The sequence below is a fragment of the Triticum aestivum genome, chromosome 1A, assembly GCF_018294505.1.
Source record: "Triticum aestivum cultivar Chinese Spring chromosome 1A, IWGSC CS RefSeq v2.1, whole genome shotgun sequence".
Classification (NCBI taxonomy): Eukaryota; Viridiplantae; Streptophyta; class Magnoliopsida; order Poales; family Poaceae; genus Triticum; species Triticum aestivum.
The window spans coordinates 507,781,980-507,809,013 of NC_057794.1; the positions used below are offsets into that span (position 1 = coordinate 507,781,980).

At 45.8% G+C, this 27,034-nt stretch overlaps 2 protein-coding genes and 1 long non-coding RNA gene across 4 annotated transcripts; all 3 read right to left on the reverse strand.

Moving 5' to 3' along the window:
• Positions 1-217: 217 nt before the first annotated feature.
• On the reverse strand, positions 218-4,217 carry LOC123163601 (uncharacterized). Its single transcript, XR_006481935.1, has 2 exons — positions 3,984-4,217; positions 218-1,195 (listed from the first exon to the last, which is right to left on the reverse strand). It is a non-coding gene; the product is annotated as an uncharacterized lncRNA (long non-coding RNA).
• Positions 4,218-5,843: 1,626 nt separating this feature from the next.
• Positions 5,844-10,611, reverse strand: LOC123061116 (uncharacterized). 2 transcript variants are annotated; one of them, XM_044484067.1, is made up of 10 exons: positions 10,269-10,611; positions 8,774-9,692; positions 8,604-8,694; positions 8,262-8,434; positions 7,675-8,173; positions 7,474-7,574; positions 7,352-7,389; positions 6,844-7,015; positions 6,578-6,722; positions 5,844-6,480 (listed from the first exon to the last, which is right to left on the reverse strand). In XM_044484067.1, the coding sequence occupies exons 2-10, from the start codon at positions 9,650-9,652 to the stop codon at positions 6,212-6,214; spliced, it is 2,367 nt and encodes a 788-aa protein (XP_044340002.1). In that variant the 5' UTR covers positions 9,653-9,692; positions 10,269-10,611; the 3' UTR covers positions 5,844-6,211. The 2 variants fall into 2 exon arrangements, with proteins under 2 accessions (XP_044340002.1, XP_044339992.1); XM_044484057.1 differs by having other exon boundaries at positions 8,774-9,704.
• Positions 10,612-12,106: 1,495 nt separating this feature from the next.
• On the reverse strand, positions 12,107-18,315 carry LOC123163678 (high molecular mass early light-inducible protein HV58, chloroplastic-like). The gene is made up of 2 exons (XM_044581061.1): positions 18,126-18,315; positions 12,107-12,720 (listed from the first exon to the last, which is right to left on the reverse strand). The coding sequence occupies exons 1-2, from the start codon at positions 18,234-18,236 to the stop codon at positions 12,256-12,258; spliced, it is 576 nt and encodes a 191-aa protein (XP_044436996.1). The 5' UTR covers positions 18,237-18,315; the 3' UTR covers positions 12,107-12,255.
• Positions 18,316-27,034: the final 8,719 nt, after the last annotated feature.

Consider the following 27,034-nt stretch of genomic DNA (forward strand, 5'->3'; position numbering starts at 1 on the left):
CCTAGGTCCTCCTTCCCAAGAAGAAAACCCTGCTAAATCACACATTTACAGTTACAAATAAAGATGCCAGTCAGGTCGGGTTCCAGTCTACTCCATCTACAAAATTACCTATAAATAACTCCAATCTCGTAAGCATTTTGAGATGGAGCAGTGCCTCTGGGAAGTGATATACCAACAAGATAATCATGGAGATCAAGGAAGATAAAAGCATCTGACCTTTGGGTAGTAATACATTATTACAATCAAATTGATTGAATCAATAGAGTATTCAAGTTCAAAAATAAAATAAAACCACCAACACCAAATCCAGACTCTTACAAAAATGGTGGTGGACTGATAGGCACTGTAACTGGAAACAAACAGGCATCAGATGGCTCTTATTCACCGAGAAAACCAGAGAACCACACCAAAGAACAGCATATCGCAACGAATCAATTAAGGCAGAGCTTCCACTGGTAAGCAAATAAGAAGCCAAGATTACGGCATCTTATCATAATCTTGACGAGGCAAGACACGTCGTTCGCCACTGTGTTTAACATGGGGCGACAGTTCTACAAACATGCTCATTGTAGAAATAGGAAATGGGCGGTTAACAGCAGCCATAGTATATTAAGCTCTGCACAATAGCGCAGCTGCAAACTAAAATCAGGCACATCAGATTGGTAATGCAGAAACGGGTTATTTCCAACTGTAAATAAACAGACAATAATTTCTCAGGTTATTCATCCGGTACTCCCTCCCACACCCCCTGTTTCTGGTAGATCAAATATTCACATGGTTATAAAATGATGGAGATTGAGGAAGAAAAACAACACTGAAATTTCTGACCCTCAGGTAGAAATACATTACTAGAGAATTCAACATGGGGCAATCGTGGAGTAACCTGGCATCCATACTACAGACTTGGTAATCTGGCAGCTCCAACAGCTCACAAACAGACTGCCAGGCATCAGACTGGACTAGTGCATCAAGCTCTGCACCGAGGAGCAGCTGCAAGTGAGTAAGCAAATGACACGAACGACATATGGGTGATATTGACACCGGGCTATTTCCATGTACGTATAACGATAGAGTATGATTTCTCAGATTATTCAGCTGGTACTATTTCTTGGGATTCAGACATGGATGCGCCGGCAGCAGCAGCTTCATGAGGCCTTGAGCGTCTGCAAGGAGGTGGATCTTCGCTCCCAGGTATCTGGTAGATCACATATTCACACTGTTATAATACCTCCAAACTTTCATTGAAGAACAATATAAGACTAGAAAACCATGGAGATAACAGGAACATCACAGAACAAAAAACATAAAAACCTTCCATGGCTAAGCAAATAAGCGTAAAATTGAAATGCAGAGTAGAAATGGTATCCATAAGCACCATTTAAAAAAAAGGTTTCGCCAGTGACAATGGTGACCTGGGAAGTCGATGGAGGGGCACCGGCATTTCCTTCACTTGAAAGCTCCATCCTCTGCAGCCTCTCCGGCAAGGTCTCCATCCCTATGTGTGATAGCAGCAGCCAGACATAAGTGAGGAGCTCAGGGCCAGTGCCCAGGCTCTTTCCGTGTAGGTATCCTCAGCACCTACTGGCTGAGAAGCAGAGCATCTCCACCCACACACCTTCGATCACTTCCCATGTCTTGTTCTCATCACCCAAAGACAACAGCGCTTCAGAAATCTTACAGGCATCACGGATAAAACAACCTTCCTGTGCAGTTGGATATTTCTTTGCACCAGGTGGCGAATGTGTGTGTTCAACAACTTGTTCTTGGCATTGTGTGGGCTGCACCTTGCCAATTATTCTCTGCGTAAATTCTCTTTCGATTTCATCGAGCAATGGCTTTCTGCCTGTGAAGAACTTCAGAAATGGCTTACTGCATCCGAGGATCTCCATGAGCGAAGGCTTGTCACCCTTGATGATCTTCTCGAGCGACAGATCTTCATCCTTGAGAATCTCCTCCAGTTCGGCATTAGCGGTGATGAGCAGATTCCGCCTAGAACCCGAGAGTAGCATCTCAGGGTTAACAAATACTCCCTCCATTCCACAATGTAGTGCTTCCTCTATCCACGTGCTTCAACTTTGACCGTAAATTTAACTACCAAGACCAATTGTGGCGGGAGCAAAAATTATATCAGTGAATTCGTATTCGAAAGAAGTTTTCAATTATATAATTTTTTCTCCCGCCGCAGTTGGTCTCGTTGGTTAAATTTATGGTCAAAGTTGGACCTCGGGAAGCGCGGGCTCACTATATTTTGGAATGGAGGGAGTAGTAGGTACATCAAGTAGTTGGACATCTCCCGGCACCCGGACGGCTCTACCGTGATGATGAGATCTTTCACACCAAACAGCACAACCATGGCCTTCACCTGATGCATCTTCAATACACTGAGCAGTGGCACATTGGTGATCTGCTGATGCGCCCAAGTGGTAGAAGCAGAAATCCGTGGCGATGTGCCAGAGAAGGACGCTCTCGTCAAATGGACTCCTTAAGCTCCAACCCAGGTCTTGATCGCACTTGTTAGCCTCAAGAGTCCATTGCCCCCTGCGGTCATTGAACTTCCAGTAACTGCCAACATCTTTTATCTGATCTTCCCACCCTTTCTTTACATACTTGAGGACTAACTCTGTTATTGCAAAGGAAGAGTTGCAGGGCTTCATGAACCAATGTTGGTGAAAGAAGTCGTTGCAATTCAAAAAACTCAGGATGCTGGTCATCTTGGTGTGCTTTTTGTTGTGGACAAAGAACCCTACAAGAGCATATTGGCCTACGAGGCTATCTTTGAGTGCACCAATGCTCATGATATTTATTAGCTCACTGATGGACAGGGCATCCTTCTTTCTTGCCCACTGAAGCTTGTACAGGATGGTCCTTTGCCACTGGAACGGGGGAACTGCACTCCCTCGCCGTTGGGCATTCTCTAGCTTTATCCTTGCAACTTGGTCAAGCGCCCATGTTACCAATTGTACTGCCCAATCCCCATCAGGCGTCCTAGAACTCGAATGGACTTGCCTTTGAGCCTTTGAAGAAATATGACTAGTTGAGAAAAACCTGCAGAAGTACTCCAACACTGCGGTACAGCAGAACAAGACATATGTAACCTTGACGTCGTTATCATCATAACCTTCTCTGTGGCTATTGTGGAAGAGGGCGAGGGCTGCCCATGGCAGTATCATAGCTGGTAGACGTATGAACAAAGCACCAGGATTCATATCTGGTTGTTCCCCCGTTTCGTCACACAGCTCGATCATCTTCTTTTTCGGGTATAAAAGATTAAACGTATTGGATAGCCTATTTTGCAACAAAACATATGCTTGCTTCTCATGAAGCAACCCAAAGGATTTTAGGATGCCAAGTCGATCAGGATAGGGCGATGCAAGGTCCACAAATAGCTTATAGACCTCAAGGTCCACATTATAGTCATCAACTTGGGCTCTACTTGTCCGTGTGCTTTGCGTCTGAGATCCATGGTCGGGCTCAAGATCCACCACATCATCTTCTCCTTGTGCTTGATCAGGAAGATGGTTGTTGGCCTCAAGGTCCACCATCCCTGGTCCTTGCGTGATATCTCCAGATCTCACTCAATCATCAGTGAAGTCATGCACGCACAAAAGTGAGAGTCCGATTCGTTGCAACCTAATAACTACGGCGTTGTCCACATGTTTTATATTGTACCACTTGACTCTGTGGGCTTGTCTGATCTTGTGATTTGCATCTAATGGCCACTATTTATTTATTTCTATGACTGACTTCAGGCCGGCCCATCAAACCTATCGAATCCTTGTGTTGGTTATTCTAGTCCACTCTGCCCTCTAAGATATTCATGGGTGGGAGAACTGAAGTCTCAGTTCTGTTTCTTGTCTTGGCCACACCTCGATACCACGAAGGAAGCATCCAAGTAGGCGAGTCCAAGCAAAGCAAAGCGAAGCGTGGCGAGTGGTTGGTCACTAGTAGGGGTGGTGGAACGGATGGGGAATAAACACAAGCACCTGGCGGGCGGACGAAATCTGATCTGGTGCCGGCGGCGCTCCCGGCGGGCGTCCACCGTGCCCTTCTGTGATGCATTTCGCCTGGCACACGAGGCCGGCGATCCGCCGCTTGGCAGCTGCGGGTTGGCGTCGACGAGGCCATCTTCTCCGGCTGGAGTCTCCATACATACGACCGCCGCGCGGTGAGCAGAAGAGGGAGGAAGAACGGGTTGATTAACGGTGATGGTGGGTCTTTGCCGGTCTGACTGCAAAAACCTTGAACCAGCTCTTTGCCCAATAACCAACTAGACTAGTAATACTTCATGATTTGTTAATGATTTAGATTCCATATTATGCATATTAATTTGATGTGAGGTCAAATTTTTGAATATTCTGGTTTTTTTATCGCAAATGGACCAATGAACCGACAGTCCGACCAATAAAAACCTAAACCGACAACCTCGCCTGTTTGGTGTTTTAAATTCAATAATGCCACACCTACATAATTGGTGTACGAAACTTACGTAAATCCATTCATCGCTAATTAAACGCCCCCCCCCCTCAATTTTCAGGATGGGCCCGTGCGTGCAAGTAATTACCAATAAAAAACTGCCAGATCGGACAGTACGTAAGATACATAAAAAGAGTTACGTAGGTGTAAATTGCAGGGCCTCCTATATGGGCACCCGCCCCTAAGGCCAACTCCACCGCACGATCTTAAATATATACCTATTTTGTTCGGATTTTGTCTGTATGGGATAGAAATAGGGAGAACAAACGCCGGACAGAGGCCGCACAAACTCGCTACACGCATCACTACTACCCCATTTTCACCCCATACGTCGTGGTCGTTGATGCACGTGGTGGGCCATGTACAGAAAAGGAGAGAGTGACATGTGGGGTCGAGGCGGACACAGACAGACGACGAGGACGCGAAGACGTTCGCTTTCTGTCCGCTTTGGCCCCAAACCGAGAGCAACTTTGGTCTGGAAATGGCAAAAGCGGACACGGACCAAACAAAGCGTCCGTATGCTCCCATGCGCTGGGTCGTTTGATTTGCCCGTTTTACCCCAAACGGACACAAACGGACGATTTGGGGTAGAAATGAGTCACGCGGTGAAGTTGGCCTAATGACAGCGGACGGAAAATGCCATGTCAGAACTAGCCGGAAAAATCACATACTAGAGCGACCTGATACAGTTGATGTTAGGCAATAAATACCAATTGCTCATGAAAATATTGGGTTGCATCAACATAGGGCCTGTTCGGGAGCCCTCCACTCCACAGCTCTGCTCCTGGAGCAGCAGGAGCGGCACCGAACAGATCAGCTCAGCGATTTCCTCGTTCCGGAGCGGAGTGGCCAGTAGACCATTTTCTGGGAGTCGCTAAAGTGGCGCTCCGCCCGCTCCGCATGTCTCACTGTACGAGATTGTCCCTGGAGTTCAAAGTTTTCTACCCACCTTTGCCACAACTTACCGGTTCGACAACCCAACAGCACACTGACGGACGACTCTCACTTTAACTCCTGCCGGTTCCTTCAATAGAAAATACAGGTGAGGAGTTGGAGTTGGCTGCCGAACATGTTGCCAAATTCTAAAATTTGCTAATGGAGCTGGGAGTTGGGAATCGAGGAGTGGAGTTGAGAATTCAGAGGAGTGGATGGTTGCCGAACAGGCTCATAATGTAGCAATTCGGCAAACGAAAACTAAGCCTGATGGGACACAGTTAAAAAAAGTTCATTTGCATTTCACCCTTTTGGATACTTTGTGCTGGCTGTAAAAGTATCCATAAAAAACAGTGAAATGCTCATCAGTACTCTACATTTTGAGACCCTGTAAGAACAAGCAATATTACGGGCAATTCATTTGATAGGCACATATATACCTTTCTGAACAAGCCACAACTTCTTTTATTCAGAAAACTAGAAGCAAAGTGAGAGCCGCCATCAGCTCTGCACCTAGCAGGAGACATCACGAAGCAGCAAACTTCAGCAACTTTCGAGGGAGACTACAAAGTTTGCATGAAATAGAAAAACCAACACTACTGAAGAGTACAGCAGTAACTTGCAAGAGTGAAATAAAACGGTAATCAACGTAACAACCGTACTATCTGCATCCGTATCTCGCATCCCTAACTAGCTAAACCCGTGAGCAAAAATGTTCGACATAGAACATGTCCTTGGCTCACAGGGTTGGCAGAACCGTGAGATCCTAAATAATTTCTGCCTGATTTTCAGCGTGACTATCGTGCTAGTACCAATCAAAAACATCCAGGTCAACATCATCAGCATTTCCAGCTGCAACATCCTCCCCTTCTTTGACCTCAGATTGGTGCGTGCCCATTTCTTCATCTGACAAATTCGAAACATTCTCAACACTGAACGTGTTAGTTTCAGAAATAACATCATTTCCAGTGTTCCCTTCAGTTGATGCAACCTCTTGTTTTTGTGTAATGTTGATGTCTTTGAGCGAATCTTCAATGTTGAGCTGTTTCATTACTTGTTTTAAATACAAGTTATCTGTATACAGTTGTAAGACAGAAGAGTTAGGTTAAGCAAAATCAGAAATCAGAAATCAAAATATATGGGCTGGACCAGGTATGAAGCAACCGCTGACCTCTCGAGCGATGAAGTATAGCATCGTGGACTTGCATTGGATGCTTTTTGTCCTCACTTTTAAACTTTTGCCGTACCTGATCACGGGACTTATCTGGGAATAGTTGCTGTATCATTGCAAAATCACTACCAAATTGTTGAAGACCCTGGACCAGAACAGATAAAAAAGTTGAAGTTTCCCATAGGCAAGCCAAAACGTCAGCATGACAGTGTCAAAAAACATCTTATACTATTAAGTTATAGAGGGTGTAGTTGATTTCCAAATACCTGGTAAAACAAGTCAGTGTCAGATTTTGTCCATTTGGCCCGTGTCTTTTTGTCCATATACGAATGGTAATTCAGTTTAGTAGCACTTTCTAGCGCCTGATTCTCTGTTCTGTCATTGTCATAGTTATCTCCAAAAGGATCAAAATCGTCAGTATCTCCAAAACGGGAGCTGCTGTGAAAAGACATCAACAAAGAACATGACAGGCGAAAGTCAGTGAAATCATGGTTAAAGCAGCATACCAACTCATCAAATTTAAGAATACAAATTTAGATGCTGGAATAAAAACTGCAGCAGCAACGCCAACTTCAAATACCCTATCTGAAAAAGTGAAGTATCTATATGATAAAATAGAAAGCTTGCAAATAGAACTGTAGCATTGTTGTCAATGACTGGTTATTTTACTACACTTTAGGTAAAAATATCCAAACAGAAAATGCAGAATGGTAGTTAAACAAGATACAGAGAAAATATTCATAAATAATATTTTAAGTTGGGAAAAGAGCCTACCTTTGATTAGAGGATGATGGTCCTGACGGTGTTTTACTCTAGGAAAGGCCAAAACAAAAATCATGAGCAACAGCATAATACTCCAATAAAGAAGGTAGACCCAGCAAACGTGCACAACTCACCTGAATACGCTCTCTGGCCTCTTGTAACAACCTGAGATGCGTCACACTTAGCTTCATGCGATCTATCTCATGATCAGGTTTTTGAAGTAACGTTTGCACTTCTATAAAACAACAAAGGCCAAAAATACAAGAGTCAAGAGCTCATAGCATGTTAAATTGATGCTTTGTTATTTGGGTACCGTTGTTATTTTAGCCAGATACCTTGAGCTCTTTTTTGACGAATTCTGTGAGTAAGATTCTTCTCAGGCTGTTCTGTCATTGTATCTTTCAAGGCTCTCTTACAACCGCGTGACGATACTTCACTTTTATTTTTCTGCTGGTTCGGCTGTGATTTTTCCGAAGTGGATTTCGTCGAGGTGCGCTTGGAACCCCTCAAAGGTTCTTTATTTGGATCTTTCTTCCTTGACTTTCTTGGTGCCTTCTGCTTTCCTCCAGCAGTGTTCTCGTCGCTACTATCATTATTTTGTTCGGCTGCTGAAGGTTCAACAAAATCTTCATCAAGATGATCGTCAACAATATGCTCAGATAACCCAACCTTCTGAATCTCTGTCCTGCTTCTTAACTTCATTGATAATTCTTGTTTTCCAACATCCAATTTGGATTGTTGTTCAACACCATGATCTGATCGCTCCCCCTCATAGTACTGGCTCTCCCTATCAGTATATTCCTGATCGTCTGAATGTTCTTCAGTAAGACAATGCTGCAAAAATTACCAATGAGACAAGGACTTACCTTTTGAGGTGCTAAGAAAATTCTAATCACAAGTGTAGACTTCAGCAAGGACTTACCTTTTGAGGTGCTTGCTGAGGCAAGGTGTTCAAATTTTCATCAGATCCTATGTCATTATGGTTGGTATCTGTTGCAGCGACCCCCTCATAATCATCTGGTAGAACAAATGTTACTGATTTGCCTTTGCTCTTTTTCTTTCCAAGATCAAGTAGAAATGTAGCAGCAGCTTCAGCTGTACCAGAAATATGTTTGCTCATTATGAGTAAATAAGCAGGAAAGCTAGACGAAGCAATATAAAGTGATAAGTGCAGCCAACAACTCATGACATACTGTATGGTCAGAATGAGCGTTATGCCAGATGTGCATGGAAAAGAAGTTCCACAAGTAAATCAAACACGCACCTGAGGGTTCTCCAAAGATCGGTTGAGTATCATCAGTATGAGGATTTATCAGCCCATCTTGAGAGTCTATATCAACACTAGCATTGATATCCTAAAAGCAATCAAAAGCAGAGCATCAGCATATCATATTTGTGAACTTAGTTAAATTTCTAACAGATTTCAACCCTGACCTTTAGATTAGCTGCTGCATAATCATCACTAGTCCCAACAGCCTTGGATGAAGCCCTGCCAGGTTTTCTTTGTGATTTAGGGCATAACTTTGCAGCCGTTTCCTCTGGACCAGGCTCTTCAAGGATGCGGTTGTGGTTAACAAAATTGTCAACTGTACCATCATCAGTTCCCAAGGGTGGCTGAGAATCTGAGGTCTGTACATGTTCTTCATGTTGAGCTTGTACCTGCTCATCGTTGCATCCTCTGACATCATCGTTACCATCCTCTTTATTTTGTGAGACCACGTCTACAGTTGAAGCTGCCTTCTTTTGGCCAGTCTTTCGGGACTTGGATGCTGCCTTGCTGAGTTTCACCTTAATTTTTAGCTTGGACTTTGCAGCGTTTTCCTCTTCAGAATGTGTGTCAAATAGTTCCCCAAAGTCAGCTAAATCATCAACTGTCTTGCTAGTTGGATGGGTGGATGATGCTTGGGTATCTGAAACAACCAAGCTTTCTTGGAGCGTAACTACTTCAGATGGATCATCATGAGGATCGTCATTTTGTGAAACCCTATCTACAGAAGAAACTGCCAGCACATCATCAGAAGGTGTGTAAATAGTGCCCCCACAAACTTCCGCACCACCAATCGTTTCACTACCATGAACGGCCGAAGATGCTATTTCTTGATTCGTAGCAAGTCCTTGAGACAAATTATCTTGACTTAAAGCTAGAGCCTTCTCATCACTTGTTTCCACTGTACGATTGGGTACAACAGATCTTGATGGCACAGATTTCTTCCGAAGCTTGCCCCGCAGCTTATTAGGATGAAACTTTGCAGCAGCTTCCGCTTCTGCAGGGGCATCAGTGATGTCGCCAAAGTTAGCCTCATCATCAATCATGTCCAAACCCCCTTTGAGGCCTCCAGGAAGTTGTTTCGACCTGCCAAAGTCACTTTAGGAAATATTGCAGGTTCAGACAGCAGCAGCAGCAAGCGAAGCATGTTATATAAGAAAGAAATGGACAATATATTATCTCACATAGAGATAACAAAATAAAAGGAAACGGAAATCCTTGTTGGCACTATTTTTCTAAGGCCCCATAACATCTTATAGGCCCATCTTGCCGTGCAAAAGAAACTTATGGAGACCAACCATATTTTCCAGGTTCTAACTGGCATCACCAACACAACTGCATTCAATTGTTGCAAGATTAAATGATCATACAAATTTAGCAAATGGCACAAGAAAAGGCAGTACCGCGTCAACCAAACGAGGAGCTAACACAAGCGCATAGGACACGAGGTATGGACATTAGCTACCAAACGAACAGTTAAAATTAAATCTGACTATTTGATTTAGTTCACAAGAAAGCATCAGGCATGCATCAACGACCGAATTTCTAAGACGTTTCAACAATTGTATATATACGGTTCATCAACAAGAAATAGACAACACGCCAAACATTCTGTGCAGAACAACAGAAATCAAATAGTGACGTGGAGCATTAAATCTTTACCTGGTGACGCCACGAAGGTGCTTCCCCGGTGACGGCGAGGATGAACCTTTTGGCCCCTCCTTGAAGAGGCCGAGGTTGCCTGCGGCGCGGTTGAGAGGAGGGGGGCAGCGGCGGAGAAGCACGGACTGGGTAGGGCGGCGGTGTCGGGGGACGCACGGAATCCGTAGCCGGTGGCGGCAGGGAGGCGGCGAGGTGGGGAGGCGCCCGCGGGGGAGAGAAGGGCACGGAGAGGCCGGCGGCGGCAGGGGAGCCGAGGGCGGAGAGGCGGCGCGGCGGTTGCCTTCCCCCCAGTTCGCACGCCCTCGCCGCCTACGGAGACAGGAGTCCAGACCCCTGACGAGGCCTTCAGCAGGGGCGAATCCTAACGCGCGGAATAGTCGCCCCCTCTGTGGGCCGAATCCTAACTAGGCCATCTCTTGATTTTGTTAGGGCCCTTTACTTCCGGCCCTTTTGTATTCAGTTCTCGCAGGCCATTTCGTGGTATTTTTTGCCTATCATAATCTACCTGTGGGTCGCAGGTTTTGGTATTTCCCTTTCTACGTGTCCCCCATAGGCCATAGTTGATCCTGCTGTTTTTACATGGATTTTTTTCACCTATATATGCTTGCTTTCTAGGGCATAGTGATGTCGTAGCTGTTTTCGTTATGCTAGATCTGTCGATTCCAGACTACTGCCAATATCTCACTTTTTTTACCTATGCTTGTCTGTGCAGGTTTCGATTGAGTAGGGGAGGAGCGTTATTCAACATTTTAGTTTCTTTTCAGAGGTGTAGGCAAACCGGTTGCTAACTCTCTCCTCTTTCCATCATCGTTTTTTTCCTTCTGATTTACTACCATCTGATTTCATGTACGAAGAAAGATGAAGATAAAAATGTTTGAGAATTTGAAAAGGTGTTCATGAATTTGAAAAATATCCATATCTTTTAAATGTATATGAATTGAAATTATGCTTATGAACTTGAATAATTCTAGTGAATTCAGAAACTGTTCATATATTTGCAAAATTATCTGTGAATTCAAAAATATGTTTGCCATGTTTAAAAATGTTCCTAAATTTCAAAGGATTTACGAGTCTATAAAATGTTCGTGAATTATAAAAAAACCTTGAATTTAAAAAACTTGATAAATGAGTGCTAAAATGAAAATGTTCATAAATTAAAAAAGATTTTCTGGTATTAAGATTTGTGAATTCAAAAAATGTTGATGAACTCAAAAACTGTTCGTGAATTAAAAAATGTCTGCAAAATTGAAAAAATGTTTGTGAATACAAAATTGTTCATGAAATTGAAAAAATGATCGCCCAACTTGAAAATGCTCCTGAATCTGAAAATTATTCGTGATTCAAAAAAGTAATTGTGGGTTTGAAAAAATGGTCATGAATTTAAAAAAGTTCATAAATTCAAAAAAATACTCAAATTTGAATATTATTGAATTTGATTTTTAACAAATTCAAACATGTTCGCGAGTTCAAAAATTGTTTATTAATGTCCGTTTGGTAATCCGTGTTGGAAATGCCCTTAATGCATACAGAATAAAGGAAGTGAGACAGTAACTGAAGTGCGCATCTTGGATTTCTGAGTATTCATGATAATCTTTGAACCTGGATGTTTCTTTATCAGCTAGCATCTCTGACGGACTAGGAGCACACTCTCCAACTTAAGAAACATAACTGGAAAAGAAACACTCTCCGGCTACAAAAATATAACTGGAAAAGAAACTCCGTCAGAGATGGCATAAACGTGATATAATTCACATCCACCAAGAAGCTATAGAAATAAAATCACTATTTCTATAGCTTCTTTTCAGTTTCTACTATATAATTCACATCCATCAAGAAGCTATAGAAATAAAATCACTACATCAGATCATGGCATAAACGTGGCTGCAATTTTTTTTTTACATAAACGTGGCTACAACAGTTAGTACTACTACTATTACAATTTTGTTAGCTGATGAAAAGAGAATCCGCAGCGCTACAGTACATAGTCTTAGATGTTGACGAAGGGAGCGCCGGTAATGAACTCGGTGGCGGCGAGCGCGACGAGGCCGAGCATAGCGAAGCGGCCGTTCCAGAGCTCTGCGTCGGCGCTCCAGATTCCGCTCGACTTGCTCTCGACAGTCTGGCCCTGCAGTAGCGGCACCAACGATGCCGCGGAGAACACCCCCGCGGTCACCAGGAACCAGCCCAGCCCGGCGCCGCTGCCGGCCTGGTCGAGGAGCCCGCCGCCGCGTGCCGCCTCGACGGAGAGCGCCGCCACGAAGCCCACCATGGCCAGCCGGCCATTGATGCGCTCCGGCGCCGGGCCGCTGAAGGCGAGCGCGTCCCAGACCGAGGGGTTAGCCTTCTTGGTCATGGGCTTGGGTGCCGCCGGGATCGGGGTCGGGGTCGAGCTCGTGCTCGGGGAGGAGGAGGTCGATGCGCTCGTCGTCTCCTTGGTTGAGTCCATGCCAGGCTGCACATACACTGTTAGACTATGTATAACTTCTGTACCTATGTACGTATTGTAACACAACCATTATCTATAATAAGATAAGCCATCCCTAGAGGGTTGTACTGGTTCCCAAAACTTATTGTCTTACATGGTATCACGCTAGGTTATGATCGCTTTCGCTTCTAAACCCTAATACCCGCACCGCCGCCGCAGCCACCGCCGCCTTCACCGCCGCCGCCGCGCCACCGATCGCGCCGCCGCCATGTCGAGCGCCGCCACCACCGGTTCCACTGCTGCGGGCTTCCTCCCGGCCTCTCTTGCGGCTCTGCTCAACCTCCCGCTCGATGCCGTCTCCGTTCCGGCTCCGATCGGGACAAGGAGCATCGGCTCCGTCTTCTCCACGCCGCCGGCGCCCTCGCTCGGGCGTGACCTCATGGTCCACACCGCGGCGCCGCCGTCCGCTGCGGATTCCGCAGGCGTCGTCCCGCCGCTCCTGCCGCGAGCGGATCACACCGCCCCGCTGGCGGGGTTGGCGGCGCCCGCCCCGGCCGCGGGCCTTGCGGCGTCCGCACCGGCCGTGAGCTTTGCGGCGCCCGCCCTGGCTGCGGTCCCGCCTCCTCCCGCATCGGCTTCGGTGCCTCCGGCTGCCTCCATGGTGTTTGCACCCCAGGCAGCCTCCTCGATGGGATCGTCTTCGCCGCCGCCGTTTCACTTCGGTCATCTCATCACCATCATGCTCTCCGCAGACAACTACATCTTCTGGCGTGCGCAGGTTCTCCCGCTCTTGGGGAGTCACTACCTTCTAGGCTACGTCGACGGATCGCTTCCCTGCCCACCCGCGCTGGTAGACAGCGTGCATGGTCCGGTCTACAATCCGGCCCATCGCGTCTGGACGGGGCAGGACCAGGCGAACCTCTCCTCCATCCAGGGGTCGCTCTCGCCGGCAGTTGCCGGCCTTGTTGTCTTCGCGAAGACGTCTCATGAGGCCTGGACCATCCTTGAGCGCACCTTTGCAGCGCAGTCCCAGGCTCGTGTCTCTGCACTCCGTCGTCAGCTTGGAGAGTGTCAGAAGCTTGACTCCACGGCCACTGAGTTCTACAACAAGGTCAAGGGCCTTGCCGACACATTGGCCTCCATTGGACAGCCCCTCACCGACTCCGAGTTCAACTCGTTTATTGTCAATGGTCTTGATGAGGAGTATGATGCCTTAGTCGAGATCATCAACGAGCGGGGTAACTCGACACCCATGTTGGCACACGAGGTTTTCTCTCGGCTTCTTCTCACTGAGCAACGGGTCGAGACTCGCCGCACCAGGGGCACTGGCTCTCTCTCGGCCAACGTCGCCACCAAGGGTGGCCGCTCTTCTTCATCACCCCCGGTCTCCCTTGGGGCTGCCACCGTCGCCCGCGTCGGCCCCCCCACCTACTGCGACCTTACCGGGGCTGGCGGTCCACGTGTGTGTCAGCTTTGTGGCCGCGATGGGCACTGGGCCTCCAAGTGTCATAAGCGCTTCCAGCGAAGCTTCCTTGGTCTTGGCAATGACGGCAAAGATACACGCAACAATGCCCGTCAGGTCGCCATGGCTGATCGTCCCGCGCCGCAGAAGCACCAGGGACACACTCAGTCCTACTCCATCGATCCACACTGGTACATGGACTCTGGGGCGACAAAGCATCTGACCAGCGAGATGGGGAAGCTTCACACTCATGAACCCTATCATGGCTCCGACAAGATCCACACCGCCAATGGAGCAGGTATGCACATCTCTCATATTGGTCAAGCATCTCTTCTCACTAGACATGCCAATAGGAGTCTTCAGCTTCGCAATGTTCTTCGCGTTCCATCTGTGACCCGCAATCTTCTTTCAGTTCCTAAACTCACACGTGATAATAATGTGCTTTGTGAATTTCACCCTTTTGATCTTTTTATTAAGGATCGGGGCACGAGGGACATTCTTCTTAGTGGGCGGTTGTGCCAGGGTCTCTACCGTCTGGAGCATCCTGGCGTCGCTCGCGTTTTCAGTGGAGTTCGGGTCTCTCCGTCACAGTGGCATGCTCGTCTTGGTCACCCGGCCACACCTATTGTCCGTCATATTTTGCGTCGTCATGAGCTTCCTAGTTTGTCTAGTAATAAAGATGTAGCAGTGTGTGATGCTTGTCAGCAGGGGAAGAGTCATCAACTTCCTTTTTCGGAGTCCAGTCGTGGGGTGAAACATCCGTTAGAACTTGTGTTTTCAGATGTATGGGGTCCTGCTCAGACTTCTGTCAGTGGTCATAATTACTATATCAGTTTCGTTGATGCTTATAGTCGATTTACCTGGCTTTACCTTATTAAACGCAAATCTGATGTGTTTGATATTTTTGTTCAGTTTCAAAAACATGTTGAACGTCTTCTCAAGCACAAAATTGTTCATGTCCAGTCGGACTGGGGGGGGGGGGGCGAGTATCGCAACCTCAACTCCTTCTTTCAGTCGCTTGGGATAGCTCATCGTTTAGCATGTCCACATACACATCAGCAGAATGGTTCAGTCGAACGTAAGCATCGTCATATTGTTGAAGCTGGTCTTACTCTTTTGGCCCATGCATCTGTTCCGTTTCGATTTTGGAGTGATGCTTTCACCACTGCATGCTTTCTCATCAATCGTACTCCTACTCGTGTTTTAAACATGAAGACTCCCATTGAGGTTCTCCTTAATGAACAACCTGATTATACCTTTCTCAAGGTATTTGGGTGTGCTTGCTGGCCGCATCTTCGTCCATATAACAAGCGCAAGCTTGAGTTTCGTTCTAAGAAGTGTGTTTTTCTTGGCTATAACTCTCTTCATAAAGGTTACAAATGTCTTCATGTTCCCACTAATCGTGTCTATATATCTCGGGACGTCGTGTTTGATGAGCATGTTTTTTCCTTTGCCAACCTTCCTGTGTCCACTGTCGAACCACCATCCCTGCATTCATCCTCTGTTGCTTCTGACCAATTTGATGATGTTGCATACTCTCCTTTGCTGTTACCTAACCATGGTGCAGGAACCGGACGTGGAGCTCGTTTGGAGCTGTTGGAGGATTCACCATCATCATCGTCGTCTTCTGGTGGGCATGTCGATCGCCCTCTGTTGCATGGCATCGATTCGCGTGCCCATGCATGGTCACCCGACGAGCCCGTCGCGCCGAGCATCTCCACTGCTCGGTCTGCTACGCCAGTGATCGCCGAGTCTCCAGCGGCTCGGCCTTTTTCGCCAGCGGCCGCCGAGTCGCCCGTGGCTCGGCCCGTCACGCCGTCTTCGCCCGCGGCTCGGGTCCTCACGTCGCCTTCATCAGCGGATCGGCCCGCGACACCGGCCGCGCCACGGCCCACTATGCCGAGCTCGCCATCGGCCCGGTCTGGGATGCCGGAGTCGCCAGCTGCTTCGTCTGCTCTGCCGGTTTCGCCGGTGGGCCGGCCTTCTTCGCCGACTGAGTCCGAGGCTACCGTGCCTGGCTCCTCGTCACCGGCTGACTCGTCAACGTCGCCGTCCTCCAGCCCGTTGCAGGCTGCTCCGTCGACCTCGGTGGTTCCTGTGTCTCGACCACATACACGCAGTCGCAGTGGCATTTTCAAACCTAAGGAACGTACGGATGGTACGGTTGCTTGGTTGGCTGCTTGTTTGGCTGCTGCTGTTGCGGATCCATCTTCTGAGCCTCGCTCATATCAGGCTGCCCTGCGCATTCCACATTGGCGAGAGGCTATGGAGCAGGAGTTTCATGCTCTTCTTCGTAACAAGACATGGACTCTCGTTCCTCCACCACCACGGGTAAATGTTATTGACTCAAAATGGGTATTCAAAGTGAAGAAGCATTCGGATGGATCTATTGAGCGTTACAAAGCGCGACTTGTTGCTCGCGGTTTTCGGCAGCGTCATGGTCTTGACTATGAGGACACCTTCAGTCCTGTCGTCAAGCCTACCACTATTCGGCTTCTTCTCTCCATTGCTGTTTCTCGTGGTTGGTCCCTTCGTCAACTTGATGTGCAGAATGCTTTTCTACATGGATTTTTGGAGGAAGAGGTTTATATGAAACAGCCGCCTGGTTTTCTCTGATCCTGATCGTCCTGACTATATCTGTCGTCTTTCCAAAGCACTATATGGTTTGAAGCAAGCTCCTCGTGCCTGGCATGCCCGCCTTGCCTCTGCCCTTCGTGCTCATGGGTTTGTGCCGTCCACTGCTGACACTTCATTATTTCTTCTACAGAAGCCAGAAGTCACTATGTATCTTTTGGTATATGTCGATGATATTATCCTTGTCAGCTCTTCTCAGTATGCTGCTGATGCTCTTGTCTGCTCTCTTGGTGCTGATTTTGCGGTCAAAGATCTTGGGAAGCTTCACTACTTTCTTGGAGTTGAGGTCACTTCTCGTGCTACTGGTCTTGTCCTTACGCAGAAGAAGTACTCCTTGGAGTTGTTACAAAAAGCCGGCATGCTGAAGTGCAAACCGACCACCACACCCATGTCGTCTACCGACAAGATAACAGCTGTTGATGGTGAGCTTTTGTCTCCTGCGGATGCCACAGAGTACAGAAGCATTGTTGGTGGACTTCAGTACTTGACGATCACGAGACCAGATATCTCTTATGCTGTTAACAGGGTTTGTCAGTATCTTCAGGCTCCCAGAGATACTCATTGGGCTGCTGTTAAACGCATTCTTCGTTATGTTCAGTTCACCCTGACTTTTGGTATGCATATTCGGCCGACTTCCTCTCGGGTCCTTTCGGCCTTCTCTGATGCAGATTGGGCTGGTAGCCCAGATGACAGGCGATCCACGGGGGGTTATGCAGTATTCTTTGGCTCTAATTTGATCGCCTGGAGTGCTCGGAAACAGGCTACTGTGTCACGTAGCAGTACTGAAGCTGAGTACAAGGCTGTGGCTAATGCTACTGCAGAGATTATTTGGGTGCAGTCTTTGCTTCAGGAGTTGGGTTTGTCTCAACCACAACCTCCTATTCTTTGGTGTGATAACATCGTTGCTACATACCTTTCTGCAAATCCAGTATTTCATGCCCGAACGAAACACATTGAAGTTGACTATCACTTTGTACGGGAACATGTATCACAGAAGCAACTTCAGATCAAGTTTATCTCGTCTAAGGATCAACTTGCAGATATCTTCACTAAGCCTTTACCACTGCCACAGTTTGAGGCTTGTAGGCGCAATCTTACTCTTCTCAGTTCTTTAGAAAGTGACTAAGATTGAGGGAGGGTGTTAGACTATGTATAACTTCTGTACCTATGTACGTATTGTAACACAACCATTATATATAATGAGATAAGCCACCCCTAGAGGGTTGTGCTGGTTCCCAAAACTTATTGTCTTACATACACAAACAATCTCACGTCGAGGTCGAGTCTCCAACTAGCCAACATGCGATGCAGTCAAGTGTGTGACGTGAAAGCTCACCTCGGTCTGGGCCCTGACGACGAGGGTCCTCCGGCGCGGGGCCGCCACTGGAGAGCGGGCGGCGGACCGGCTGACGACGGTGAAGGAACTCAAAGCCACCATGGTCGCCATTACTCAAGGCACGAAGAGAACTGAGAAGTTAGTGCTGGCTTAATGGATGGACGATGTCACTTGGCTGATGCTGCTTTGCTGTGTCTCTGTGAGCGAGTAGCTGATGCACTTTTATAGCGGCCGTGAGGAGGTCGCCGGTGGACGCGGCCGTGGCCACGTGAACGAGGTGCAAGAGCTGTACGTGGACGGAGGGAGGCGGCGGGCTCACATGCATCGACGTGTACACCTAGGGCGCCATAACTCGCTCTCGCCAAAAAGTGAACCCAGCGTGTACGCGGCGCCCCTATTTCACGCTTTCAGCGAGACTAGGTTCTTACTCGCTCAAGGGGGGCGACCAAGATGGACCAGCCCATGCTCGCGGGAGGCGACAGCCTCTTTTCTGTTTCTTTATGTTTTCTGTTTCTTTTTTGCTTTATTTTTCTACCTTTGTTTATACATCAGAAAATTCTAAATATATATACTATAAAAAACCCTATACAATTTTTCTTGGAAAATGTTGAACAAATATTTGAAAAATGTCGAACAAGTATTTGAAAAAATATTGATCAAGCATTCAGAAAAATATTGAACATGAATTAAAAATATGTTAATCAAGCTTTTAGAAAATGTTGAACATGTTTAGAAATATTGTTGATCCTGTATTAGAAAAATGACGAATTTTTTTGATCATGTATTTTAAAATGTTAATCAAGAATTTGAATAAAAATGTTGAACAAATATTCAAGGAACGCTATTCAAGCATTTGGGAAATTTTAAATGTGTATAGAAAAAATGTTGATCATGTATTAAAAAATTGATGAAAAAATTTAATCATATATGTATAAGTGTTAATAAAGCATTTGAAAAAATGTTCAACAAGTGTTTGAATAATGTTAATCAAGCATTTGGAATATGTTAAATGTGTGTAGAAAAAATGTTGACCATGTATTCGAAAAAATGTTAATCTTTTTATTTGGTAACTGTTAATCAAGACTTTTTTAAAATGTAAAGAAAAAATGTTAACCATGTATTAAAAATGTTAATCTTGTATATGCAAAATGTTAATCAAGAATTTGAAAAAATATTAAAAAATGTGTATAGAAACAATGTTGATCATATATTAAAAAATGTTAAATTTGTATTGGAAAAACCTTAAACGAGTATTAGAAAAATGTTGTTGACATATGCAAAAATGGACAATTAAAACCAAGAGAAATAAAAAGAACTAAAATAATTAAAAACCGAAAAAGAAAACAAAATAAACCAAATAAAAAATAAAACCGAAGATGCATATGTAAAAAGAATGAAAAAACAGAGAAGAAAAGGGAAAAAACAAAATAAAACAAAAAAGAGAAGAAAAACAAAAAAACCATAGAAAATCGGCTCTTTTACCTTAAAGGAGGTCGTGCCTTCAGTACATCCAGGAGACGAGTGTTCGAATCCTGGTTTCAGTCACTTTTTCTCCCCCTTTCCTTTCATTAAGCGGGCCGACCCAGTTGCTACAGTAGAGAAAAGAATCCTTCAGCGAGAAGTACTACTGTCTCGCTTAATGCGAGACATAGCTCTCTTGTGTATGCGCACGATGTACTGCAGGCGAGAGCGCGCCGCATGGGGCCACCGGCGGCAATGGCCCAAGCCTGAACTTCTGAAGAACTTGTCAGCTGATCGAAGTTTAGTTAAATTCAAATATGACGTCGCTCTCGTCGGTGTTTGTGTTGTGTTTTCTTGACTTTTTGATGTTTTTATATGGCTTATTGTACCTTAGATTATTTTCACTGAGTTGAAACCAAATTATTTCTGTGATAAAAAACATCTTAGTTGGTGGGCAGGTTCACCAAATACATACACTTCATTTCTATGATGAAACACCCAATAATTATAAACACCATCGCTAAAGCTTTCGCTGAGAATATTTTTAGTCCTCGCTTGGAATATTGGGTGCAAAACTTTACACCTGTATTTATTTTATAGGTGTAAATTATAGGTCAACTTTTGATTCCTGCATGGGATGAAAACGATGGGAGAGGGTCTGTATCCTAAACCAGCCAGAAAACGAGCTGAAACGCTAATCCAAACGGAGCCTCAAGCTGTATGGTATTCCAACTGTGACCGGCTGACAGGGATAGAATCTTCACGTGCCACCTTTGGCAAGAAAAATGTGAGTTAATTTGCACTTTATCAAGCAATATCAATATTCTCAGACTTAAATTAAGAAACATAAACTTTTTGAGGATTAAATAAACGATCAAACAGGCTGGTTACAATCTTTTTTTTGAAGGAAACGCAGGAGAGCTGCGATTTCATTATAAGATGAAAACGGCGAAGGAACGCCAACTGTACAAACGCGAGCGAGCTCGCAGAAAAAACGAAAAAAGAAAAAAAAGAGAGAAAGGGCGCCTAGGTCCTACTCTCGCGGCATCAAGTGCTTCCCGCCTGCCCACGTCCAGGTTGTGATCTCATCACCAATGGAGTCCAGCGCTCTCTCGACAGACCGCTCTTGGCCTCTGAAAATCCGGTTGTTTCTCTCGCCCCAGATCGTCCAAGCTATGAGCAGAGAGATGGACCTGGCCTTCTTGGCGTGTGCTGCGTTGATCGTCAATCCCAGGAGCCATTCTGTTGTGTCAGTCGTCGTACTCCAGTTATCTGGGTGGCATGAGGGTAACTGAAAGCGGTCAGCCCCCATCGCCCATAGACGTCTCGTCCATGTACATTCTTGGAACAGATGCATGTTGGTCTCCAGGTTGCGCATGTAGAGAGGGCAAAAGTAGCAATTTGGCCATTTCCTCGCCATCAGCCTGTCCGCTCTAAGGAGCCGGTTGATGGCAAGAAGCCAGGCGAACAGCTTGATCTTTGCTGGCGCCCATGCCTTCCACACTGCCGCCATGAGAGGTGATCTCGTGGATCCCAAGAATTGCATGTGGTACACCGAGCTTGTGGAGAAGATGCCTGATTCCGTCAGTTTCCAAGAGAAGACATCCTGTCCTGTCGACAGTTGGCCAGTTACCGTCACCCTCGTCCAGAGGTTGACAAATTGAGGCAGCAGCCCCGTGGTCACCCGCCCCTGCACATCACGCACCCAGCTGTTGTCTCGGAGCGCCGCATGTACCGTCTTGTTTTTTCGGCGCGCCAACTGGAAGATGTTAGGTGCTACTAGGAAGGGTGATTCCCCTTGCATCCAGCTGTCGTACCAAAAGGACGCCGTCTTCCCGTCTCTGACTTGCGTCGTCGTTGCGGCCGCAAACAGAACTCTCTCTTGTAGGGTGCAAGGGACAGGCAAACCTATCCATGGCCTTTCCAGTGCCGTCCGTTCAAGCCACAGCCAACGTATATAGCCTCAAGGCATGTCCGAACCGCACTAGATCCAAGATCCCGAGGCCGCCTAGCTCCTTCGGCCTACAGATCCTCCCCCAAGCAACCTTGCAGTGACCACCATGGCATTCCTCTTGCCCACGCCACAGCCAAGCTCTTCTGGCCTTGTCAATTTGGCGGCGCACCCACGCTGGCATGTCTTGGACAGATAACCAGTAGGTGGTGAAGGCGGTCAGGACCGAGTTGAGGAGCACCAACCTGCCTGCTGCCGCGAAAAGTTTAAGTTTCGAGCAAGCCAGTCGTGCCAGCAGCTTGTCGAGCAGGGGTTGGAGGTCAACCTTGCGCCATTTTCTGAGAGACAATGGTAGTCCGAGGAATTTGCATGGAAAGGCCGCACAGGGGCCCCCCAAAGGTTCAGTGACATGCTGAACATCAAAAAGTTCACCCTAGATTGGCAGAATTGTGCTCTTCTGGAAGTTCACCTTGAGGCCGGTGACCTCCCGGAATGCATGCAGGATCTGGTGCAGCGTTTCCACTTCTGTTCAGATGGGGTTGACGAAGATTGCCACGTCGTCCGCATACATAGAGGTGCGGAAGGCAGGAACTTGCCCACACAACCGGCTCAGTGTCCCATCATGGACTGCTTGCACCAACAGTTGCTGCAGCGGCTCCATCGCTAGGATGAACAGGAATGGTGATAGCGGGTCACCTTGACGGAGGCCATGCTGGTGCCGAATCGGCCACCCCGCTACTCCATTGACGAGCACCCGGGAGGAGGCCGAGGCCAGACACAAGGCAATCCAATCACACCATCGCTGTCCGAAACCCCTGGCCCTCAGCATGTCGAGGAGGTATGTCCATGATACCGTATCAAATACTTTGGCAATGTCGAGCTTGATCAGTAGCATCGGCTTCTTTGTGCGGTGGAAGTGGCGTGCCATCCCTTGCACAAAAAGAAAGTTGTCTTGTATGCACCTGCCTGGTTACAATCTTTGAGCAGAGTCTTTCTAAGCTCATCCGGCATTGCGGCCAACAGAAAGAAGTCGCCCGTCCTAGAAGCCAAAGCAGCAAGGCCATGGGTGAGCTTGTTCCGGTCCCTCTTCGCGCAACCAATCAGGTGAGACGCAAACTTTTTTTCCAAGGAATACTTTATCCACAACAAAAGGGAATGGATTTTGTGGCAGTCTGCATTACATGTGATCTCCTACAAGGCGCCCTTGCAATAGGAGAGAATTATTACTAAATAATATAACAGACTAATCAACATGAAGCCTCATGAATTGTGAAGCCCGGATAATTGAACTACAGTAATTTCCTGCTAATGATGTCATGTCATCATGATTACTGTTATTAAACTCGCGATGTTTCAAACCCACCTTTTTTTCAAAATTCAAAATCAAGTCAAACAAATAAAGTTTTTAAATGTCAAAACTAAAATGTTCAGAGTGTGAAAAATATTCCATAACTAAATATTGGTGATGAACCAACTTTTTATAAAGTGGTTTATTGCCCTAAAATAAATGAAACAGAAGCAGGAAAATAAAAAGGGAAAAGGGCTAAAGCAAAAAAAGAAGGCCCCAACCCCTCCTGGGCCTAACCCCCTGCGCGGCCCACCTGAGCTGGCCTAGCTCCTCCGCTGTTGCCTTCCCTTTCCCTGTTCAGCCGACCGACGCCCGCGTCGTGCGTTGCCGCTGATGTCTACTACACAACCTTCTTCTTGTAGACGTTGTTGGGCTTCCAAGTGTAGAGGTTTGTAGGACAGTAGCAAATTTCCCTCAAGTGGATGACCTAAGGTTTATCAATCCGTGGGAGGCGTAGGATGAAAATGGTTTCTCTCAAACAACCCTAGAACCAAATAACAAAGAGTCTCTTGTGTCCGCAACACACCCAATACAATGGTAAATTGTATAGGTGCACTAGTTCGGCGAAGAGATGGTGATACAAGTGCAATATGGATGGTAGATATAGGTTTTTGTAATCTGAAAATATAAAAACAGTAAGGTAATTAATGATAAAAGTGAGCACAAACGGTATTGCAATGCGTTGAAACAAGGCCTAGGGTTCATACTTTCACTAGTGCAAGTTCTCTCAACAAGGATAACATAATTGGATCATATAACAATCCCTCAACATGCAACAGAAAGTCACTCCAAAGTCACTAATAGCGGAGAACAAACGAAGAGATTATTGTAGGGTACGAAACCACCTCAAAGTTATTCTTTCCGATCAATCCATTAGGCTATTCCTATAAGTGTCACAAACAGCCCTAGAGTTCGTAGTAAAATAACACCTTAAGACACAAATCAACCAAAACCCTAATGTCACCTAGATACTCCAATGTCACCTCAATATCCGCGGGTATGATTATACGATATGCATCACACAATCTTAGATTCATCTATTCAACCAACACAAAGAACTTCAAAGAGTGCCCCAAAGTTTCTATTGGAGAGTCAAGACGAAAACGTGTGCCAACCCCTATGCATAAGTTCACAAGGTCACTGAACCCGCAAGTTGATCACCAAAACATACATCAAATGTTCTCAAATCCTTAAAGACTTAATCTGATAAGATAACTTCAAAGGGAAAACTCAATTCATCACAAGAAGATAGAGGGGAGATCCAACTATAATAGCAAAGCTCGCGGTACATCAAGATCGTGCCATATCAAGAACACGGAAGAGAGAGAGAGAGAGAGAGAGAGATCAAACACATAGCTACTGGTACATACCCTCAGCCCCGAGGGTGAAATACTCCCTCCTCCTCATGGGGAGCGCCGGGATGATGAAGATGGCCACCGGTGATGGATCCCCCCTCCAGCAGGGTGCCGGAACAGGGTTCCGATTGGTTTTTGGTGGCTATAGAGGCTTGCGGCGGCGGAACTCCCGATCTAGGTTTCTTTTCGGGGGTTTCTGTATTTATAGGAATTTTTTGGCGTCGGTCTCACGTCGGGGGGGGGGGGGGGGGTCTCCGAGCCATCCACGAGATAGGGGGCGAGCCCAGGGGGTAGGGCGCGCCCTCCACTCTCGTGGATGGCTCGGGACTCTTCTGACCCAACTCTTTTACTCTGGGGGATTCTTTTGGTCCGTAAAAAATCATCAAAAATTGGCACGTTAATTGGACTCCGTTTGGTATTCCTTTTTTGTAAAACTCAAAAACAAGGAAAAAACAGAAACTAGCACTGGGCTCTAGGTTAATAGGTTAGTCCCGAAAATCATATAAAATATCATATAAATGCATATAAAACATCCAAGATAGATAATATAATAGCATGGAACAATCAAAAATTATAGATACGTTGGAGACGTATCAAGCATCCCCAAGCTTAATTCCTGCTCGTCCTCGAGTAGGTAAATGATAAAAACAGAATTTTTGATGTGGAATGGTACCTAACATATTTATCTATGTAATTCTCTTTATTGTGGCATGAATGTTCAGATCCGAAAGATTCAAGACAAAAGTTTAATATTGACATAACAACAATAATACTTCAAGCATACTAATAAAGCAATCATGTCTTCTCAAAATAATATGGCCAAAGAAAGCTTATCCCTACAAAATCATATAGTCTGGCTATACTCCATCTTCATCACACAAAATATTCAAATCATGCACAACCCCGATGACAAGCCAAGCAATTGTTTCATACTTTTGATGTTCTCAAACTTTTTCAACTTTCACGCAATACATGAGCGTGAGCCATGGACATAGCACTATAGGTGGAATAGACGGTGGTTGTGGAGAAGACAAAAAGAGGGAGATGGTCTCACATCAACTAGGCGTATCAACGGGCTATGGAGATGCCCATCAATAGATATCAATGTTAGTGAGTAGGGATTGTCATACAACGGATGCACCAGAGCTATAAGTGTATGAAAGCTCAAAAAGAAAAACTAAGTGGGTGTGCATCCAACTTGCTTGCTCATAAAGACCTAGGGCATTTGAGGAAGCCCATCATTTGAGATGCCTATCTATAATAAAAAATTCCCACTAGTATACGAAAGTGACAACATAGGAGACTCTCTATCATGAAGATCATGGTGCTACTTTGAAGCACAAGTGTGGTAAAAGGATAGTAGCATTGCCCTTCTCTTTTTTTTCTCTTGGGCCTTCTCTTTTTTTTTTCACATGGGACAATGCTCTAATAATGAAGATCACCACACTTTTATTTACTTACAACTCAAGAATTAAAATTTGATACTTAGAACAAAATATGACTCTATATGAATGCCTCCAGCGGTGTACCGGGATGTGCAATGAATCAAGAGTGACATGTATGAAAGAATTATGATTGGTGGCTTTGGCACAAATACAATGTCAACTACATGACCATGCAAAGCAATATGACAATGATAAAGTGTGTGAAGAAAATATGCCCTAGAGGCAATAATAAAGTTATTATTTATTTCTTTATTTCATGATAAATGTTTATTATTCATGCTAGAATTGTATTAACCGGAAACATAATACTTGTGTGAATACATAGACAAACTAAACGTCACTAGTATGCCTCTACTTGACTAGCTCGTTGATCGAAGATGGTTATGTTTCCTAACCATAGACATGTGTTGTCATTTGATTAACGGGATCACATCATTAGGAGAATGATGTGATTGACATGACCCATTCCATTACCTTAGCACCCGATCGTTTAGTATGTTGCTATTGCTTTCTTCATGACTTATACATGTTCCTATTACTATGAGATTATGCAACTCCCGTTTACCGGAGGAACACTTTGTGTGCTACCAAACGTCACAATGTAACTGGGTGATTATAAAGGTACTCTACAGGTGTCTCCAAAGGTACTTGTTGGGTTGGCGTATTTCGAGATTAGGATTTGTCACTCTGATTGTCGGAGAGGTATCTCTGGGCCCTCTCGGTAATGCACATCACATAAGCCTTGCAAGCATTGCAACTAATAAGTTAGTTCCGGGATGATGTATTACGGAACGAGTAAAGAGACTTGCCGGTAACGAGATTGAACTAGGTATTGAGATATCGACGATCGAATCTCGGATAAGTAACATACCGATGACAAAGGGAACAACGTATGTTGTTATGCGGTCTGACCGATAAAGATCTTCGTAGAATATGTGGGAGCCAATATGAGCATCCAGGTTCCGCTATTGGTTATTGACCGGAGACGTGTCCCGGTCATGTCTACATTGTTCTCGAACCCGTAGGGTCCGCACGCTTAAGGTTTCGATGACAGTTATATTATGAGTTTATGAGTTTTGATGTACCGAAGGAGTTCGGAGTCCCGGATGAGATCGGGGACATGACGAGGAGTCTCGAAATGGTCGAGACGTAAAGATCGATATATTGGACGACTATATTCGGACATCGGAAAGGTTCCGAGTGGTTCGGGTATTTTTTGGAGTACCGGGGAGTTACGGGAATACGGGGGAAGAAGTATATGGGCCTTATTGGGCTTTAGGGGAGAGGGAGAGGCAGGCCGCGCGCCCCCATTGACTAGTCCGAATTGGACTAGGGGGAGGGGCGGCGCC

Bases quoted from the DNA above. Each gene is read 5' to 3' on its own strand.
- LOC123061116 (XM_044484067.1), bottom strand. From the start codon at position 9,652: ATGATTGATGATGAGGCTAACTTTGGCGACATCACTGATGCCCCTGCA. The intron at 8,174-8,261 runs GTAAGTCCTTGC...TAATTTTTGCAG, and splicing joins CTCAGCAAGCACCTCAAAAG to CATTGTCTTACTGAAGAACA. The intron at 7,390-7,473 runs GTGAGTTGTGCA...GGCCTTTCCTAG, and splicing joins AGGCCAGAGAGCGTATTCAG to AGTAAAACACCGTCAGGACC.
- LOC123163678 (XM_044581061.1), bottom strand. From the start codon at position 18,236: ATGGCGACCATGGTGGCTTTGAGTTCCTTCACCGTCGTCAGCCGGTCC. The intron at 12,721-18,125 runs GTGAGCTTTCAC...GTGTATGTGCAG, and splicing joins TCGTCAGGGCCCAGACCGAG to CCTGGCATGGACTCAACCAA.